This window comes from Micromys minutus, assembly GCF_963924665.1.
Source record: "Micromys minutus genome assembly, chromosome: 3".
In the NCBI taxonomy this organism is placed as follows: domain Eukaryota; kingdom Metazoa; phylum Chordata; class Mammalia; order Rodentia; family Muridae; genus Micromys; species Micromys minutus.
This window is the reverse complement of record NC_137972.1, coordinates 26,833,505-26,852,869: the sequence shown is the minus strand read 5'-3', so window position 1 is coordinate 26,852,869 and position 19,365 is coordinate 26,833,505. Positions and strand designations below refer to the sequence as shown.

Genomic DNA, 19,365 nt, shown 5'->3' with positions numbered 1-19,365 from the left:
ATTATGGAAGACATATGTACAAAATTTAATAGCAATCAATAAATAATTTAGGTTTTGAAAATAATCAGATGTTCCAAAAGCCTCTCAATCCTCCATCTCCGTCTGCTACAGAGGCAGCCCGGTGACTGTGGGAGGCTGGGAAACGAGTGTCACAACCATCTTACAATCACTTGTCTGGGTCAGAATATACAAAAGTAACATATGGTTCACAAAGAAAATATTGTTCAAATAAAGTTTTAAAGCATCAAAAGTCTTGCTTATATTGTATGATTTTTAAGTGTTTACCATGAATATAATCTGAAGAATAAAGTCAAAGAAAGATCCCCGTGATTCCTCTCATCAGTGACAATCACTATCAGTATTAAGGTATTTTAGGTGGTTTAACTGAGATGTCCTCCACAGACTCAGGTATGGTCTTGTTGGGGGAAGTTTAGTAGGTCCAGTCTTGCTGTGGTGGGCTTTAAGAGCATATAGCTTTGTCAACTTCCAGTTAACTTTCTGCTCTTTGATTAAGATTAAAAAAAAGTAATCTGTCAGTTTCCTCCTCCTGCTGCCATTCCTGCCACTGGCTGCCATGCTTCCCTGACATAATGGGCTCTTTCCCCTCTGGAATGTAGGCCAAAATAAACTTCCTCTATAACTGCTTTTGGCCATGGTCTATTACGCAGCAGTGGGCAGTAACAAATATGCCAAGTCTTCCATTCGGCCTTTTCCTGGAGAACTTGTAAGAGGGAACATTCTTCTGATTCCCCCTCATTTGGTACCTACTTCTATATACATGGTACTTTAAATACCATTCTATCATGCAGGGCACTTTTAGTCTCTGGAAGGAAACACTGTTTCATTTTATCAGCCATCTGGCTTTGTCAAAATTTGACTGGTTATCTCTAACAAATTTCATGGTAAAATAAAAGCATCTTGATTATTTAAAAAAGTTACAGAGATACTCAGTAAATGATGCCTGGGGGCAAGAACTTTGGGGTCATATTGGCTTAGTTTAAATTTGCTTCCATATACTAGTTACCTATCCTTAGGCATGTTATGAGGTAAATCTGAACTTCAATTTGCGTACCTTTAAAAGTGGGGATGGATCATAGATTTTGACTAAAAGACTGTATAATAAGGGTTGGTTATTTAAGCTAATAGGACAAAAAAAAAATCATTTAGAAAAGTGTATAGCCTAAATCCAGTACCTAATAATGTTTTAGGACTATTAATCTGACAGTGATAAGCATTAATTTTCATGGTCTTACTCCCAATTTTTCATGGTTGTATGGAAATAATTGCTTAACTTGAACTGTTGAGCACTCAGGTTCTTTATATTTTAACACATGTATGTCAGTTTGTCCTTTCAGTGTATGACAGAAAAAAAAATATCAACAAACTGAGATAACAAATTTCTGTTTTCTAGAATGCCATCTGGTGACCTCTCCCATAGTCTGAATGTTTGTTTCTGCTCAAAGTACACATACTGAAACCTTACCCAAAAGTGCTGAAAAGCCTGATAGGTGAGATCTTTAAAGTATTAAGATAGTCTTCTAAAGGTGGTTAAAGGGCTCACCCATCCATTCTGCCATGTGAGCAGACATTGAGAAGGAATACACTGCAAGGCAGAGTGAGCACTCCATTGATGCTGACTCTATTGAAGCCCTATTAGGTTTCCATTCTTTTGTTCTTTAGGAATTACAGTTGATACTTAGCCTGAACATGCTAAGATAATGACTAGTATGTCTGCAAGGAAGCTCTCAGAAGAGAAGGAAGGACAAGAAGCACCAACAAAGTCACACCTAAAGAATGACCAAAGCATCAGGGTATCACCTGCGTGTTCAGGAAAGCCTGTGTTGACTATACTGTGAATGTGGGTAAGGATTAGTTAGATTCCCAAAATATGTGCAGAGTCCTGCTTGGCCATGTAAGGGACAACATGACATGGTTCCTGCTACTGGAGCAACGACAGCTGGGCATGGGCCTCCATGAGTGTTGATGATTGCTGTAGCATAAGGCTTGTTTGTATAACAATGTGCATATTTTTATGTTCCTCCTTCAAGGAATGTCCTCTCTGCTAAGGTTAATGATCCCATGATCACAGATGGCACAAGACTGGAGGGCAAGGGTATTGATAGTGTCTTAGCAAAATGATAAATGTTGAGACCTTCAGGATGGCCCTTAAGGCTCTGGGAAAGAACTCTGAAAACATGAGTTCAAGAACATATACTTTCTAAAGTATACAAAATATAAGGATGCAATATAAATTGTATTAAGGAACTTCTAGGACCTAAAATAACAGAGGGAGCTGCATTGTGAGCCAGTTTTTCAGAAAAAAAAAAAAAAAAAAAAAAAGGCAGGCTGATTCCTGAGCTCAAGATCAGTCTGGGACAGAGTTAGTTTGGGCCTAGGCATGTTGGAAATGGTAATTGCAGGACAGGATCCCACCCAGCTAACTCATTGTCTGTGCTTACAAAGGCAGTCAGATCTGTGAGTTCATTTGCAATTTTAAAAACAATGTGCTTGCTGTCTTTTTCTAAGAACCAGGGGGCTGGGGTCAAGGGATAATGATTCGTGGAATAATCAAAAGGGAACTTGGGTGGATGACTGAGTTGATATACAAATAAAAGACTGGGCTTTTGATTTGCAAGAGAGGAGCTATCAAGAGAGTTCTTTAGAATTGCAAAAAAGAGCTGTCTTGAGAGAGTTTTCTGGAAAGCTGCCTTGAGCAGAACATAGGTCATCAGCTTGTAATTCATGATTTGAGTTGTTCTTTTCTTTGCTCCTAGATACTCCTTCCTCAGAACTCCTCTCCAAGAGGAGGCTGGTTCTTGGCAAATATGAGACAATCTTTCCTGATATCTTGGATATGTCTAAAAGTTAAAAGCAACCTGAATAAAGCATATGCTAATCCATTTCTAAGGCAGAAAAGCATTTCAAGTGCATTTGAGGATGAGTGTGTAAGCACAAGAAGCTGACTTGAGTAGAAAGAGCAAGCAAGGATCACACACTTAACCCATGTGATAGAAGATACAGCATTTACTTCATTCCTTAAAGACATGATTCTGATCAAAGTCTATCAGAAATCTGATGCAAGTCTGTTCCTTGCACAGTCAGGGTGGCCTCTCACAGACATAAGATACAACACAGCACACACTCGACTCCTCAGGAGCCTCTCTTGTGTGCTGAGCTTCTTGAGGTAAGATAAGAAGGCAAGGGGATAAGCACGCCACTGCCATAGAAGGTATTGTATACCAGATGTCTTCTCTTTTCAACCCTGTCACAGGATGGATAAAATCTAGTTCCAGCAGCATAAAGAATAACAGCATAAAGAAAGAAGGAAAAAAGGAGGGAAAAAGTAAAGGAAGGAACTAGTCAAAACACAACTTTATTTGAAGCCATAAATGCATAGCTACATACTTGTGAGAAAAAGGAGTTCAGTGTTTATTCTGTTAGCCCTTTCTTCTAAGAGTCACATGTTAATACCTAAATAAGGCATTGCAGAAAATATTTCACAGAAAAATACTCAAGCCAAGAAAGAGGACATAATAGAAAAAGAGTAGCAATAAGACCTGTGTTTTAAAGGAAAAGGTTGAAATCTCTTATTCTTATTAGTAAACTATGAGCTATCCATAGTCTCTGTTTACCAGACTAAAAGGGGCATTAGATGAATCACTGTTAAAATAACCATGCTGTGACAGAGAGGAAAGTGACAGCCAAAGTAAGTCTCCAAATGAGACTATGCGGTTGACCTTCGACCTTCTCCTGCTGTTTCTCCTCTGTGGTAATACTTACATCAGGGTATGATGTCAACTTTGTTGCTACGAAGAGCATTGTGAGCCCCTTGTTTCCTCAAGTCTCACTTTTTATCTACTAAAAAGTCACTATTCTTCAAGTTGTTCAATCTAAGATTTTCAGCCATTCTTGACTCCTTATTTCCCGTGTGTATTAGAAATGGAATCATAAAGTCTTTGTTGACTCTGTTTTCAAAGTTCCCTCACTAATTACACAGTTCACCTATGTAGTCACTAGCATGTTGTCTTACTGTTTATCTACGTGGCTGACAGTCTCTAACCTTCAATAGAAAATCAGATCTTAAAACTGGGTGTTGTGGCATGTGCTGTAATTCTAGTACTGTGAAAGGTAGAAGCATGAGGATTAACTCAGTGCATTACTTCAGCAACAGCATCACCTGCAGTCATGTTAAAATATAAGAATTTACTTGAATTAACTGAATGCCCCCACTAAGGAATCACCAATCAGAACACTGACACTGTAATTCTGTTTCTTCTCACCACTTCCAGCAAATGTGAAGAAAATACAAGAACATGGCCTCTCTTGGTACATAAGTAACAAGGAGAATAAATTATTATACATGTATACATATACATGTATTAAAATAACACTGAAGGTGAAAAATGAGACCAACATACCATGAAATATATTCCTTTAGTTCATACTTAAATTTAAAAATATTGTCCTTTGTGGTGTATAGCTGTTCTTTGGTGTCAGTGGAGATCAGTTCTAGTCTCCCTCATGAACACCAAAGTGTAAGGATATCTAAGTCTTTTATATAAAAATTGTACAGTAGATGCATATAGCCTATGCATAGTCTCATCAATACTTTATTTCCATGGTATTGTTTAGGAAATAATGATAAGAAAAATTGTATATACAAATACATGCTGATTCTTAAATTTTGGATAAAGCTGGCTTTCTAAATCCACAGACTCCTTGTCTATTAAATAACAATTGGTAGATCAAAAATACTGGAAAAGACTTTTCTTGTCATCATTTCTTAAACAACAAAGAATGAGGGTAACTCAGGATTCTACGTTATGTATGGAGGTTTAAAGGTTTAGTCTCCATTATTTTTATTGGCAAAAGATTCCCATCCCAAATTTAATTCATAATGAAAGGCTTTAAACCAGTAACTAGTCTACAGAAAGTTCTATTTTCTTGGCTGGCTAGAAAGATTTTTCATTTAACATTATTTTCATTGTAGAGAAAGAAAATAAATTTAAAAACTTGGTAACTTTAAAGTTTGGTTCATGTTAGATCTTCAGTGTTTTGTTACACAATTTTACTTGTGTTTAGAAGAGAATTCTCTGTGTACTACAGAAAGCCAACAGTAAATCAGATAAACAAGGGTCTAAATATTTATCTTGCTGCAGCTTGGTGGTCTTAAAAGTTGTTCCATAGCTCAAAAAGGAAGGCCAAAATGTGGAAGCTTCAGTCCTTCTTAGAGGGGAGAACTCACATGAGGATCAGGTGGAAGAGCAGGGACTGAAGAGATCATTCAGGGACTGCCTCACCTGGGGATCCACCCCATGTGCAGCCACCAGGCCCAAGCACTATCACTGATGCTGGGAGGTGCATGCTGGCAGATACTAGATAGGGGTGCCTCCTCAGGGGCTTTGCCAGAGTCATGCAACTGAGCATGCTTGCAGCTAGACATCAGATGCAGCACCGGTGAGGGTGCTGAGAGGGGGGAATAAAGGAGCTGAAGGGGGTTGTGGCCTGATGGGAATAACAACGTTGACCAACCAAATCCTCCACAGCTCCCATGAACTCAGTATGCATTGAGAGGCCCATGGCCCCACTTGCCTATGTAGCAGAGAATAGCAGTGTCTGGCATCAATGTGAGAAGAGGTCTTTGGTCAGGTGAGTACACGTTTTCCCAATGTAGGGAATGCCAAGGCACTGAGGTATAGAGGGTAACTGGAGCTACTGCACCTTTGTGAAGACAAGTAGAAGGGGAGGCGGGGAGCGAGCAGGATGGACGAAGGAGATAACATTTCAAATGTAAATACAGAGACTATCTTTAAAAAACAAAGAAAGAAAACAAAGTTGTTCCATATTGAAAACATAGCCCCAAACCCATGGCTTGGAAGGTCAAAGGCCACTTTTAACTGGTCAAAGTTGGGATTATGTGCCCATTCAGTGTTCAGCCCTAAGTGTGATATTTCCATCAATTCCATCAAAGCTCAGGGCACTTGTGGAGGGGAGGCAGAAAGAATGTAAGAGTCAAAAGATGAGAAAGAATGCCATGAAGGACTGTTCCAGACATGACATGGCTGTTGCACTCACAGGCTCACTGAACTGAGGTTACCTGCACACAGACAAACTGATGACAGTTGGCATTCCAGGAGGCAGCAATAACTAGACTCTGTGAAATCAGGGAGGCAGGAAGTTATGAGGAGAGTGTGTGGGGAAATTTTGTGGTAGATTATGATCAAGATACACTGTATACATGTATGAAACTGTTAAGGAATAAATCAAAGTCTTTAAAAAAAATAGTTGCCTCAATGGGTAGGGTCAAGGCCTCAGACCAAGAAGTTAAAAAATAAATAAATAAAAATGTCTGACAAGTCTGCAAACAATTTTAATAAACTTCTTTTCTAATTTTAAGAAATTAAACAAAAATACATGGCATCATATAAATATATATATATATATCATATAAACATATATATGTGTATGTGTGTGTGAGAGCGCGCATATGTATCAGTAGATTTACACTAAGTAGAATCATCAAGATAAGAAAGAGGACAAATATTTTATACTAGTAAAATAATCTAAAATAGTACTTGGCTAGGAAAGAGCTGATACTCAAACTGTATTTTCTTTGATGGAAGTAAAGATAAAGTATGAATACCAAAAGCAAAATTGGAGTAAATGGGGGTGTTCTGCACCTGCACACCTCAATTTCTAATAAAAGGGATGCAAGAACCTCAGCAAAAAGTTTCTTCTGCACCACGGAGGACACAGGCTTAACGAGATAGCTGCTGGGAGCAACAGAGAAAAGGATGACGACAGAGCTTGTGCCAAGGTGGCCAACGGCCAGCCCTACAGTCCAGGAAAGAAGGTGTAAAGTCAAAATAAAAAAACACATTCTACCCACGAGCAGGGAGTTAAATATCAAATGAAGGAGTCAAGAGAGTGGTATACATTTGGGGGCAGACAGCTTGTTTATACATGGAATATGGAAAGAGCACTGGCAACTGTCATTGTGGGAACCAGCATTCCAGCAGGATTCAGGAGACATCTGAAAGTATGTACAAATGTTAGTTTTCAGATAAGTGGACATTTGCTAGGTCTACTAGAATCCAAGATGCTCCAAATCAAAGTTTCGGCCTATCTCAAGGTCTAAATCAATGACTGTCAGGATAACTGGTTTTATATAGTGAAGCAGTAAAAAAGAGCGAAGGCAGCCAACAAAGTGTCATAGGTGTCCTAGTAATTCCCAGAGACCTGGCACCTCCATCATGGACAGAACCACATAAAAGAATTACCTAAAGTATTACTTGGGGGCCTGTGACGTAGCTCAGATGGTAAAGACACTTACTATGAAGCCTGGTAAGCCAAGTTCCATTTCTAGAAGAGATGTCTGCAAGTTGTCCTCTAGCCTCTATATGCATACTGTGGCATGTGTACCCAACCAAATACATAAGTAATTAATGGAAAAAGTTGATGGTTATTGATGGGCATTTCTTCCAACTGCACAGAAATACTAACAATCAAATACCCCTTTGCAGTAAGAACTTGGAGATTAGGAAATAATGTGGTATTAAAGGGTCTAGCAGTTAAAATAGAACACAATAGAAAACTAGGAAAATGTTCAACTATAGAGTGGAGACCCCATCCCAAGTGTGTGTCAGTCACTTGGGTATAATCTCAAGGGACAGCAGGATTAAGATTTTGTAAGGAGAAAGGTGATGCTCATCCTTTAACAGTGAAAAGAAACATCAGTGGCATCAGGACTAGGCTTTAGTCAACTGAACAGGATGCAAACAGGGAGTAATAGCTTTAGGTTCTGACAGTTAGCTAGCTCCCAGGAATTTCTGAGGCATACACCAAAAGGCATATACACTGCAGCTTTGCACTTACGAACTAGTCTTCTCAAGATCTTGGTTCTCTAAAGAAACAAATTCTTCTTCACATCCCACAATATTTATTTATAGTTGAGGGAAATGAAGCATGACTATAGTTCGACTCACGAAGTCTTTTCACTTCAGTGGATGCATTATTTACAAACTTGCAAACCCACTTAACTTAGGTATTCCTAACCATTCATTCCCAAACTCTTAGTCTGTAGTTCTATTGTACACTCTGGAACTTGACAGTTGTTTACAAGAATGAAACAATAACAAACCACCTACAGGATTTTAAAATGAGATTTGCTAAGTAACCTGAGAGGATGTTTAAAAAAAAGCAGTAAATAAAAATGTTCTTTCTTAGATTTTTCATATAACTGGAAGGAAATATGTCTTTGTTAGACTAGATGACCTGAAAACTCTTGTGTGGACAAATATCCAGAATGTTGGATAAAACAAATGATCTTACAATCAAAGTAAGTCTTCAGAAATGGTCTTTATCTGTATCTATATCTATTATCTGTATCTATCGATAGTAAGCATTTAATAATAATTGGGTCAATGATGTTAAATAAAATCAGATCAGAGTCTAGAAAAATTTGGTGACCCTAAAGAGTGTGGTCCAAGGAAGAGAGTTCCTAGAGAGAGGGGTGCTGAGAATCTGAGAGGTGGCTTTGCAAGCCATAGAGTTGAAGCAGATTCTGATCAGTCAGGGTAGGCTAGAGGAAAGCTCAGCTTCCTTACCCACTGAAACTTGAAGCTAATCTGTTCTGTGTCAATTAATGCCCCACTGTGACCACATTGAAACAGAATTTTACTGGTAATATTAAGTCTTCTTGTTAGAAACTATGACAAAAAATTTTAGATACATCTGGACATGGTGGTGCACACTTCTGATCCCAGCACTGGGTAAGTTTAGGCAGGGCGACTGTCATGAATTCAAGGCCAGCCTGGTCCTAAAATGAGTACTGGGCCAGCTAGAGCTACATAGCAAGAAATGAGAGCAAACTGAACCCCCAAAGTTGCAAATACAGAGAAAGTAAATGTCACCATAGTAAGTAGTCAAGTATGAATATGAATAAAAAGATTGACCAGTGTGACTTTATAATGTTTTTAAAAAACTTCGAGACCTGTACCATCTTCTTAGTCCAATAGAGAATTCTGTGAACTTTTTTAGATATTGCTATAAACTTGTTAAGTGTCTAATTCTGAAAATAGTCTGTATTTAATATCTAGCATGAAACACAAGGTACTAAAAACATCTTTGAAATGGCAGACATGTCTGAGAGGGCTGAGGACTGCCTGCCTGTGCTGTCCTTGGGCACACCCAATACCTGTTGTTTGAGCTGCTGCACCAGGCGGTCCTTTTCCCGTTTCAGGGCAGCCACTTCTTCTTGCGTCTTTTTCTTAGAGGAGGAAAGCTCTAGAAGAGCTATGTTAGCGTCCTTTTCGCTAATAGCAGCCAGAAGAGCTTCTTGCCTAAAAGGGGGGAAACACATGAGCACTGAAACACACTGTTTGTAGTTCTACAAAGAAAAATCTGAGAACAAAGGATAACTACTGAGTTCTATATCATTTTGCGGGGTGGCAGGATGTTCATACCATGAGATTTAGTTCCACATTGCTCACCTGACCAAGAGCATGAAAGAGCCAAGTACTGAGTAGAACCTAAAGTTGGGGACTGTAAAAACCATAGCATAGGACAGCTTCTTAACTCTGTTGGGATTGGTATAAGAAGTGTGTGAACTCTGTCTCTGACTGTGTGTGTGTGTGTGCATCTCTGCAGGAGTATATGTAATGTGTGGACTGCTTTCTTTGGTGGAATCTGGCTTCTGAGTGTGACCAATGTCTTACAGAGATGGTTCCCTGGTCTGATACATGGTACCCCTCAGTAGGAGGAATTAAGTAGTTAGAGCATATATGTGACAGGATTACCAACTAAACAAGGAAGTCACTAACTTTGTATACTTTTCATATTTAGCTACAATTCTATGTAGGAAATCTTTAAAAATTTTTTTTTTTACTTTTTTATTGGATAGTTTATGTATCTACATTTCAAATGTTATCCCCTTTCCAGGTTCCCCCCTCTTGTCCCCCCTGCTTTTATGAGGATGCTCCCCTCCCCCCCCCCCACTCCCACTTCAATACCCTGGCATTCCCCTACACTGGGGAAATGAGTTTATTTTTTAATTAAAAAGTAAAATCAGATTAGAAATGGTGACATATGTCTTTAAGAATCCTAGCACTCAAGGGGCACAGATAAGTCAATCTCTGAATTTGAGACCAACATAGTCTACACAGTAAGCTCCAAGCAAGGAAGACCTGCACAGTGAGACCGCTCAAAAGCAGTCTGTGCTCTCCATTCATATGGAATGTTGAGTATGAAAACCATTTTTTCTATTAAAGGTAATTTGCCCACCAGGACTAATAATCTATAAATCTTCCTTATCTTGTATGACTTTTACTCAAATCTTAACCCCAACTTCTTTCCTTCATGCTGATTCTTCTAAAACTAACCAACAGCAAAAGACTGTGAGGCTGGACCTCAGCTAATGGGGAAAAGAAAATGTAAAAGTCATGGGACCTTCCTGTCCTGGCAGTTGCCAGCCTAGTTTGAGCCTTGCTGCATTCTTTCTACAAAAGGAACTGCCTTGCCAAGCGACCTTTGCTTTGTTACTGTGTTCCTTTGTGAGACATGGAGATCATTCTTCCTTTTTTTTTTTCTTCGTTTCCAACATGGAAACTGAACTCAGACTGTCAGGGTACAAATGCCTTCACCTACTGTACTGAACCATGTTGCCAGTCCCAATTTGCAAACTTCAAGAAAGTGGACTTAGAAACACAGCCATTTGTTCCTAGGACAATATCAGTAAGTATTTGATCTCATTAATGCAAATAAATTTAGGGGTGTGACTTTATTGGTAATGATCTTTATATACTCTTTGAAACAATACTTTAAATGTCACAGATTACCAGTAGCTTTGTTACAGGCAGATATTTGGGTTTAGTGAGTACCCAATGGGCTTTCTCATGAGGAGCTGGGTCAGAGACACAAGGAAAGTGGTAAAAGCAGCTACAGTTTATCAAGAAAGAAAACATTTCTTAAAAAAAAAAAAAAAAAAAAAAAAAAAAAGAGTAGGCCTGAGCTGGTGAAAAGGGCTGAGGCTCAACCAGGGCTGTATGAAGCACTAAAACTTTTATAGTCTTGGATTTGGGGATCATTTGCATATTCTGTGCTTGGTGCTGCATGGCTGCTTTTCTGATGAGAGCTTTCAGTTTCTCTGTGCTAATTCTGACCTTGCTTTTCACCACAGTGTGTGTACATAAGTAAAGACCAGTACTTTGGAAGTGGAAAAGGTACATGGAAAGAACTTACAAATAATCTGAACGAACTGGGTGAAGAAACTGTCTATGGGCCCAAAGCCATCCTTTTCTAGGTCATCTCTCATGGAAGGGGACATATTTGAGTTACTACATGAAAACTATATAAAGCAGCTGTGTTCTGACCCTCTGAAAAAGCACTGCTGAAGCTTAGCTTTGCTTCTGACTTTTGTTAAGATAACTGAGCTTCAACTGCAGTCATATGGGAAAGTTTAGTGAAGCCACAGCTGGAAGGCTATCATTTAAATATTCTAAGACTTTACTTTGGATGAATAGACCTACTAGACTCTGAACAAGTAATACCAACAAATGTGAGCCACAGGTCAGTTTACAACAGGAAAAGAACAACTTGTTGAACTCGATTTTGCTGTTGGAAGAGAAGATCCTCACGGACCCTACCGCCACTGTCTACTGTCTCAGTGCTGTGGAAGGGCAGGTGGCTTACACATCCAGGCTCCATTAGCACCAAGCAATAAAGATGGTCTAAAAACATCGACTGATCATTTCAAGCACATATTTTAAGTGGGTGAAATGCCCTTATATTTGAAGGAGTTCAAAGCTGGTTTAACTGTGCACTGAACACTTCCTACTGACTGTCATCAGGGTCCTTTTAGGACACAAGATGTTGCAATGGCAAGTGTGCACTCTCAGTGAAGATGCTGCATGTCTGTGTACTTACTGTCAGAACCACAGTTGGTATTAGCTGAAGTGAAAAATAAGAATTAATATAAGCAATATAATTTACATGGAACCATCAGTATCTTTATTAGATACAAATATGATAGATATTTGAGTTTTGTATTAGGAAAAATGCTCATGGGGAGGCAAGCCTGTCAACCTGAATTTGATGGTGGAAGGAGAGAACTGACTATGGTAGTAAGAGAAAAATGTCTAGTCTCTGGCCTCTACACGATGCATATGTGCATGTATACATACTCATGAGGGGGTAATAAAAAAAGACAAAAAGCACAGTGTGAAAAGGTGAAATTATTCTACATTGTTGAAGCATTTAGACTGAGTTCCAATTCTTACATAAATGGTATGCTTGAACAGTTAGGGATAGAGACAGTATTGTTCTCTTGGTTATATTATAATTCTAATAAATTTGTAATGGATACTATTAATGCCCAAAGAAAACATGAGTAAGGCTCTGGCGCTTCACTTGCTTTTCACTGGGATCCACTCCAGATGCTGCTCAGGTCTCTCCCATCTTGACAGCTGACTCTACATACAGACTCCAGGCTACCTACCACATTCCAAGCTACTGAGTTACCCCACTCCTAAATGCCTAATAGAACAAATGCACACTAACTAAAGAGGTGCCTTTTCCTAGAGCTCCCCACACCCTCAAGGTGACACATTCTTTCCTTAGAATGCAAGAAACAATCCCCTCCGGTTGCCATCAGAGACTGCCCGACTTACAAGCATTTACTACAGATCAACCCCCTGGCTTAGAATCTCCCCCTTTTCTGGAACCTGTAGGAAGTCAACCCCACTTCTTTGTCCTGTGGGCTTCAGCTGTCCTCAGAACCCTTGCCATGCCTGTCTTTCCTTGACATTAATAACTCTTCTAATAAACCAAGCTCTTATTTAAATGGACAATCCCCCTTGATGTTCCCTGGAGCCCAAACCTGAGACTTGGCACTTTCATCACCAGTTTCGGATGTCATATAGTAACGCGAAACAACACACCTCTACTGCTTTGCTATACATAGTACCTGTGCTGTATAAATTCCCAGGTTTTCAGGTACTTAGCAATGGTTAAAACTATCTGGAACTACCAAGCCTCTACTTGGGTCCCTTGCAAGATCTGATAGGGCAAATAGAGAGTCACACTTTTTATGCCCCATAGCTATCCCTTTACTTGTCTTGGAGAGAGACAGGAGAGATGGCCTGGCTCCTGTTGTTTCACTGTTGCTGAATAAGGCAAATTTGTCCTTTCACTAGTAAACATACTGGGTGTAGAGCAAACTGGATCTCTTTGGGTGAACTATCTTGAAAACAACGTGGAGTCACTCTCTCTTCTTTGCTCATGGAGATTGAATGTAGGACCTTGAGTTCTACCACTGAGTTACATCCTTTGAAAATGTTTAAGACAAGGGAAGGATGTGTAAGCAACAGCAACAAACTTGGTGGGATTACCCTTGCTGATCTCCTGGTACAGGAAGGACTATACTGTGAGCTGGTGTTAGTTGCTTGTTAGACCACACTGCAAAAAAGTTGAAACTTTCATTTAAAATGTTGTGTTTTCAGAGGCAACAAAATTTAGAATGAAACAAAAAGTTAAGTTGTGAAAGAAACTGGGTTTAATTTCTGCCTATTGAAAACCGTCTTCTTTGTAAAAAGATACTTTTGACGAAAAGTAATATCTTTCTGATGGAAATAGAGACACAGAAAAGAAGATTTAAAAAGTCAGAAGTGATCCTTTCTAGGAAGAGATCTAGAAGTCAGGTTCTAATATGAACACAAACATTTTTGAGGAACTGGACACAAACAGAAGCTGACCACGAAAGAGTGCTCCTGACTAGAGGCTGGCCCCCAGATGGAGTCCTGTTAACACCAGCAGTCTCACTGTTTCTCTGGAGACACCCGCAAGAGAGCAACTAGGAAGACACAGGGAGAACCCCCAGAGGATCACAGGACCAAATGTAAGTGCACTTCCTGCCAAGTCACTCTCCTTGCTCTGAGTCTATTCCTCAGTTAACAAACAAACACCCCCAACCCCGTCAACTGTGGATACAAACATTTCAGTGGTTAGCAACCCCTATTTCCTGAGTAAGTTGCAGCAGAAAGGCAAGTCATTAAAGTGGCTAGTCACTCTGTCCCTGGTGCTGTAAACTACACCAGCTGAACTTGCTCTTTGACCTGCAAAGTCTAATGGAATCAAGATGCGCACTATTGTGGCATTTGAGCTCCAGGAAATAGTAAGACCTCCCCTCTGTTCCTTTCCCCCTTCTGGGTAAAATTCAGAAACTAGAGACAAATATCAAAGGCAAAGAGAGCTGAACATCTTTTGATGATTTCTGAATCTTTAACATAATGGCGTTCCAGCACCAAGACTGAAACGGTGGCTTGGCGTGAGTGCTAAGCATGTGTGTGTTCCACAGAAGCACACTGAAGGACAAAAGCATGAATTAAGGATCATATCCAACAGTGTTTACCATTCTCTCCTCGTCCAAGTATAAATTTCAGGTTGGATAGCTGCAGAATGACATACAATATGCTCCACAGTTCTGAAAGCTTTCGGGAAAAGATCAGATGAAAGAAGGAGGCCAATGGCTTTAGCATGCTAATAACATGGGCGAAGAGGCATAGTTTAATTGACAACAACCCATATTAAACAGAAAATGCATTCTCTTATTAAGGGATTACATGTACTTTGATTTTGTTGCCTTGTTATTTAGTAACTAACTATCCAGAGATTAAAGACACTTGCTGGGATATCTGTTTTGTTCTTCTATCTCATGCCCTGAAGATGTCCACTCAATTATAAATTCTTCCTTTCTTTGTAGAGGTTTCAGAGTTTGGAAGACACATTAACTTGATTAACCTTTGTGAAGGCACAATGGGGCTGCTGTGGGTAAATCTGATCTCTCAAAAATTGAACCATGTGTTCTGTTCTTTTATTTAGATAGACAATATCCTGGATACAAAATGTCAGCACCAAGTAACCATCCTGTTTCCCCAGCCATAATCCAACTGCACTTTGCATCTTATAGCCAACACTGAGCTCCTTTGTCTAACTCTTTACTGAATGCATGACTTTTTATAGAGACTGTCATTTCTGAACCACCACCACCCATTTATTTGGGGTTCTCTTTATTCTTAGAGTTCCATTTCCAACTTTTCCATCCTTACATACTATCCTGCTCTCCAAAATCAATTTCTTGGGTCTGTCAGCACATGGCATACCTGGCACATGTGCATTCTGCACCAGCTCTGGATTTCAGCCCACATCTTTCTTACAGACTTTCAGTATCCCTTTCCTTAATGTTTATAGAACCCTCTACCTGCAACAAGCCTATAGTTAGTCTCTGTCAGGGTCTACCTCCTCTACTGACTGCTACTTACTTACTTATCAGCATTTCCTTTGAGTACTTATTATCATCTGGATGACGAAGAGAGGTATTTTGTAAATAACCATCAATGCTTTCATACATGCAAGGCCAGCTTCCCCAAGTATGGCATATCATGGCTTATCCTAACTTTTTTCTCTAGCAATTAGCTAACACATAACTTTTAAATTGTGATAAAATATTTACAACATCCTTTTAAATGTTCTATTTTTAATTATGTGTGTACTTATGTGTCTTTATGTGGGTATGTGCATGAGTGCAGACCTGTGGAAGCCAGAACAGAATGTTGAATCCCTTGGAGCTAGAGTTTCAAGTAGCTGTGATGGTTGTGCTGGGAACCAGCTCCAGTCCTCTGCAGGTGCAGTATGCATTCTTAACCCCTGAGCCACCTCCCAGTCCCACTTACAGACAGCTTAACTGTTGTCAGAGGTGCTGAATGCATCCACACAATTGTGCAACTAATCTCTGCCAGGACTCTTAATCTTGAAAAACTGAAACTACCCACTGAACACACACTTCATCAATTCCCTACCGCAGCTCCTGGTTAACTACCATTCTACTTTCTCTCTCAGTGGAGTTGACTCCTCTGGGTATTCTACAAAAGTGGGATCATTCAGTCCTCTGAGTATTTTACAAAAGTGGGATCATTCAGTAATTATCTGTTGCAACTGGTTTATTTCACTTAGCACATTGCTTTCAAGATTTATTCACATTGTAGCATGCATCAGCATCTTCTTTGTCAACACTGAATAATATCCCTTTCTATGTATCTGCCATTAACCCATCTTTCTTTTCCCTCACAGACAGATATTTGAGGTACTTATGATTTTTAGCTATTGTTAAGGGTGATGACAGACTTAATCTCAGCTCATGATCCAGGGAGCCAAGAGTTTTTAAAGACTGGTAACTTTCTGCTCTGCACATGGCTAAACTGTTCACAATTTTTTTCTTTTATTTAGTGTATATCCAGTATATTTATCCAGTCTACTCTACAAACTATAAGTTTTATGATAGTCATTTGTATTCACCCAGTTTTTGCTTAAACTGACTGGAATACAGGTTCCTCAAAGGCATACTCTTTGCTTTGTTTACTCATGTACTCCAAGTATCAAGAACAATGCTGAGTGGTAATCTCTTAATAAATACACCTTGGCATGATCCTCTAATTCCTCCAAAATTCTTGCCTGCTGGGTTAACTTCCTAACAATTCTAGCATCTCTACTTACTTTGAGGCTGTGTTTTACTGTCCCTTTAAGGCTCCCACCTTCAACTCTGTGGAACAGTTATCACTCATAGCAGTAGTAGAAACAGTGTCATCTGCATTCCATGACTAAACTAGTGTGATGGTTTGCATATGCTTGGCCCAGGGAGTGGCACTATTAGAAGGTGTGGCCTTGTAGGAGGAAGTGTGTCACTCTGGGGGTGGGCTTGGAGATACTCCTTCTAAATGCCTGAGGATGCTTAGTCTGTTCCTGGCTTCCTTTGGATGAAGATGTAGAACTCTCAGCTTCTCCTATACCATGACTGCCTGGATGCTGCCATGCTCTTGTCTTGATAATAATGGGCTGAATCTCTGAGCCTGTAAGCCAGCCTCAGTTAAATGTTATTTATAAGACTTGCTTTGGTCATGGTGTCTGTTCTTAGCAATAAAACCCTAAGACAACTAGCTTGTCTAAAAGTACATAAACTCAAGCTTCATTTTATTAATATGCTTACTCACGTAAGACCCTGCAGAGCAAACAGCAGGGAAACAGCCATGTTTTCCAATCATTTGTTCCTTGTTCATAGTGACATGGAGAAGCAGTCCTAGTACCCTGCATCCTGTGTTTGCAGTGACAGTGCTATGGAGTCATTCCAGGGCTCAACCTCCTTGTAGAGTAACAGGCCTCTCCTTTTTATCTAAAGCTCACTGGCTTTGCCCTCACCATGGGTGAACCTGTGTTCAAAACTGCAGTGAACACACAGGACCACATAGACATGAGCATAGACCAGGGATAGTGAAGCAGCAAATGTGGACCCTGAATCCCTGACACCCTCAGGAAATTATACCAGTCTCCATTCCCACCAGAAAGAGACATAAATATACATCTAATGCACTCTATTGTTTTGTCAAAGCAGTGAACATATCTATCTTGCCTTTAATAAAAATATTTTACTTGCTTTCTAAAGTTCTTGAACCTAGGGCCTCAAGTCACATTAGCTAAGCTGACAAAATATCTTAGGACAGTTTAGTTTTGTGAATCTACAACAATCTGTGGAAAGTCTCTATGTACCAGAATGAACAGTATACCTGAAGCCCAGAGATTAGAAGAGGACCACACATATGATTCAGTAACAGGCTTCTTACCCCACAAATGAGATGACTCAGTTCAACCCCTGGAGGTGCCATGAAGAAGCTGGATGCACCACACACTGGCAATCTTAGTACTCCTACAGGAGATGGTGTGTGCATGTGTATGGAAAGGCATGTGGTCCTTCTGCTTCATATCTATCTGCCATTAACAACAGCTTGAGGACCTGTGAGATGGCTCAGGAGATAAGGGTCCTTGTTGCCAAGTCTGAGGACTTAATTTTAATCTCCAGGACTCATGGTAGATAAAAAGAACCAGCTCCCCCAAATTATCCTCTGACCTCCAAATGTGTGCCCCCCCCACACCATAAATCTAAGAAGGATTAAGTCAACAAATAACAAACAAAAAGCACTTAGAAAGGTAGTTTTTACTGGTGATATTAGTCAAATCTGATCAGTCATCCACTGAATTATGTATTCCCTCTACACTGGAGCACCAGGGGAGGGAGGCTTGGTAAGCGTATGCCTCAAGAGATAAAGAGTGGCACAACAGTTCACTGTAATTTACTCTCATTTAAGTGTTCTTTTCTAACAACATTCATGCTCTCCCTCACTGATAGCTTCCCATCCATAAGAAATGACAGCATATACTCCTCCATGTGAGTTCCTCAAAATAAAGTGCACTTGAGGGCACGCGCGCGCACACACACACACACACACACACACACACACACACACACACTCACTTTTGGGCTGTGCCATTTATGTTGTCCTCTTTCTGAAGGAAGTTTGTTTTCAAAGGAAACTAAAGTTTTTTACATCGTTTCTCAGAACCCAAGCTTCAGAATACCTCCGTTTACTTCCATGTCTGCTTTAAGAATCACCGAATGCTTACAGCCATCAATCCCCACACTCTGTCACTGTTCCACCGTTTACTTAACCTTTCCCAATCTTGGATGGAGAGCACACTTATACCAGCTGTCCAACCATCTACTGAAGACACGCACTTGCCTTTTCTCTAGCTTGCACTGTCTTTCAGGTTTTATGAAGGTGGTATTTGCTAGAAGAACGGGAGCAGTGTCACAGCCTCAGTTTCCCACGTTTTCTTCTCATCAGACACCCAACAACTAATCTTTAGACTTGTAGTACATTGTCCTGCTAGCAAATGGTGAATGCTAGCAAAAGATGAATGATGCATTGCTGCATCCTTAGTAGAGGATAAAGAACCATGGTGTTTGCTTTTAGCAACCTAGAGATCTCCCCAATTCTCTGATCCCAGCTCTCTTCCCGAACACACCCCAGTCAGTGTCCGGGACACTTGGAAGATATAAGGACAACTTTGTAAGAACACCTCTGTTGCACTGGTTTGGGAGGATGCAGCTCAATAATCATGCCCGGTTTCCTCTCATATATTCTAAGCTGCTTGTCAAATTCCACACATAATTTAGAAAAAAACCCCATTGTTTACAAACATTTTTTTGTTTTTTAATAAGTATAGAGAAATTCAGGATAATTAAAAAATTTTATATTAAAATTAAAGGCAGAAAAGACTATGTATATCCGAGTCTGGCCTCAAATTCACGATTCTGTTGTCTCTGTCCTTTCAGCATGCCTTACTGGCATGAGCCACCATAGGTGGATTCTTTTTTAATTATGTTTAAATTATTGAAACTTTGCCTGTAATATAGTAAAGCCTCCTCATTTCTTAATTTGTGAAATTAATTATTTTACTACCTAAACATGCTTCTAGGTAAAA

At 39.7% G+C, this 19,365-nt stretch overlaps 1 protein-coding gene across 1 annotated transcript in view; it reads right to left on the bottom strand.

Annotated features, from left to right (window-relative positions):
- The window catches only part of ERC1 (ELKS/RAB6-interacting/CAST family member 1), a 282,059-nt gene that overhangs the window by 44,351 nt on the left and 218,343 nt on the right, over nucleotides 1-19,365 (bottom strand). The window contains exon 16 of the mRNA XM_080914840.1: nucleotides 9,197-9,341. Within this exon, the coding sequence (XP_080770966.1) occupies nucleotides 9,197-9,341 (145 nt within the window). The remainder of the gene's footprint in view (nucleotides 1-9,196; nucleotides 9,342-19,365) is intronic.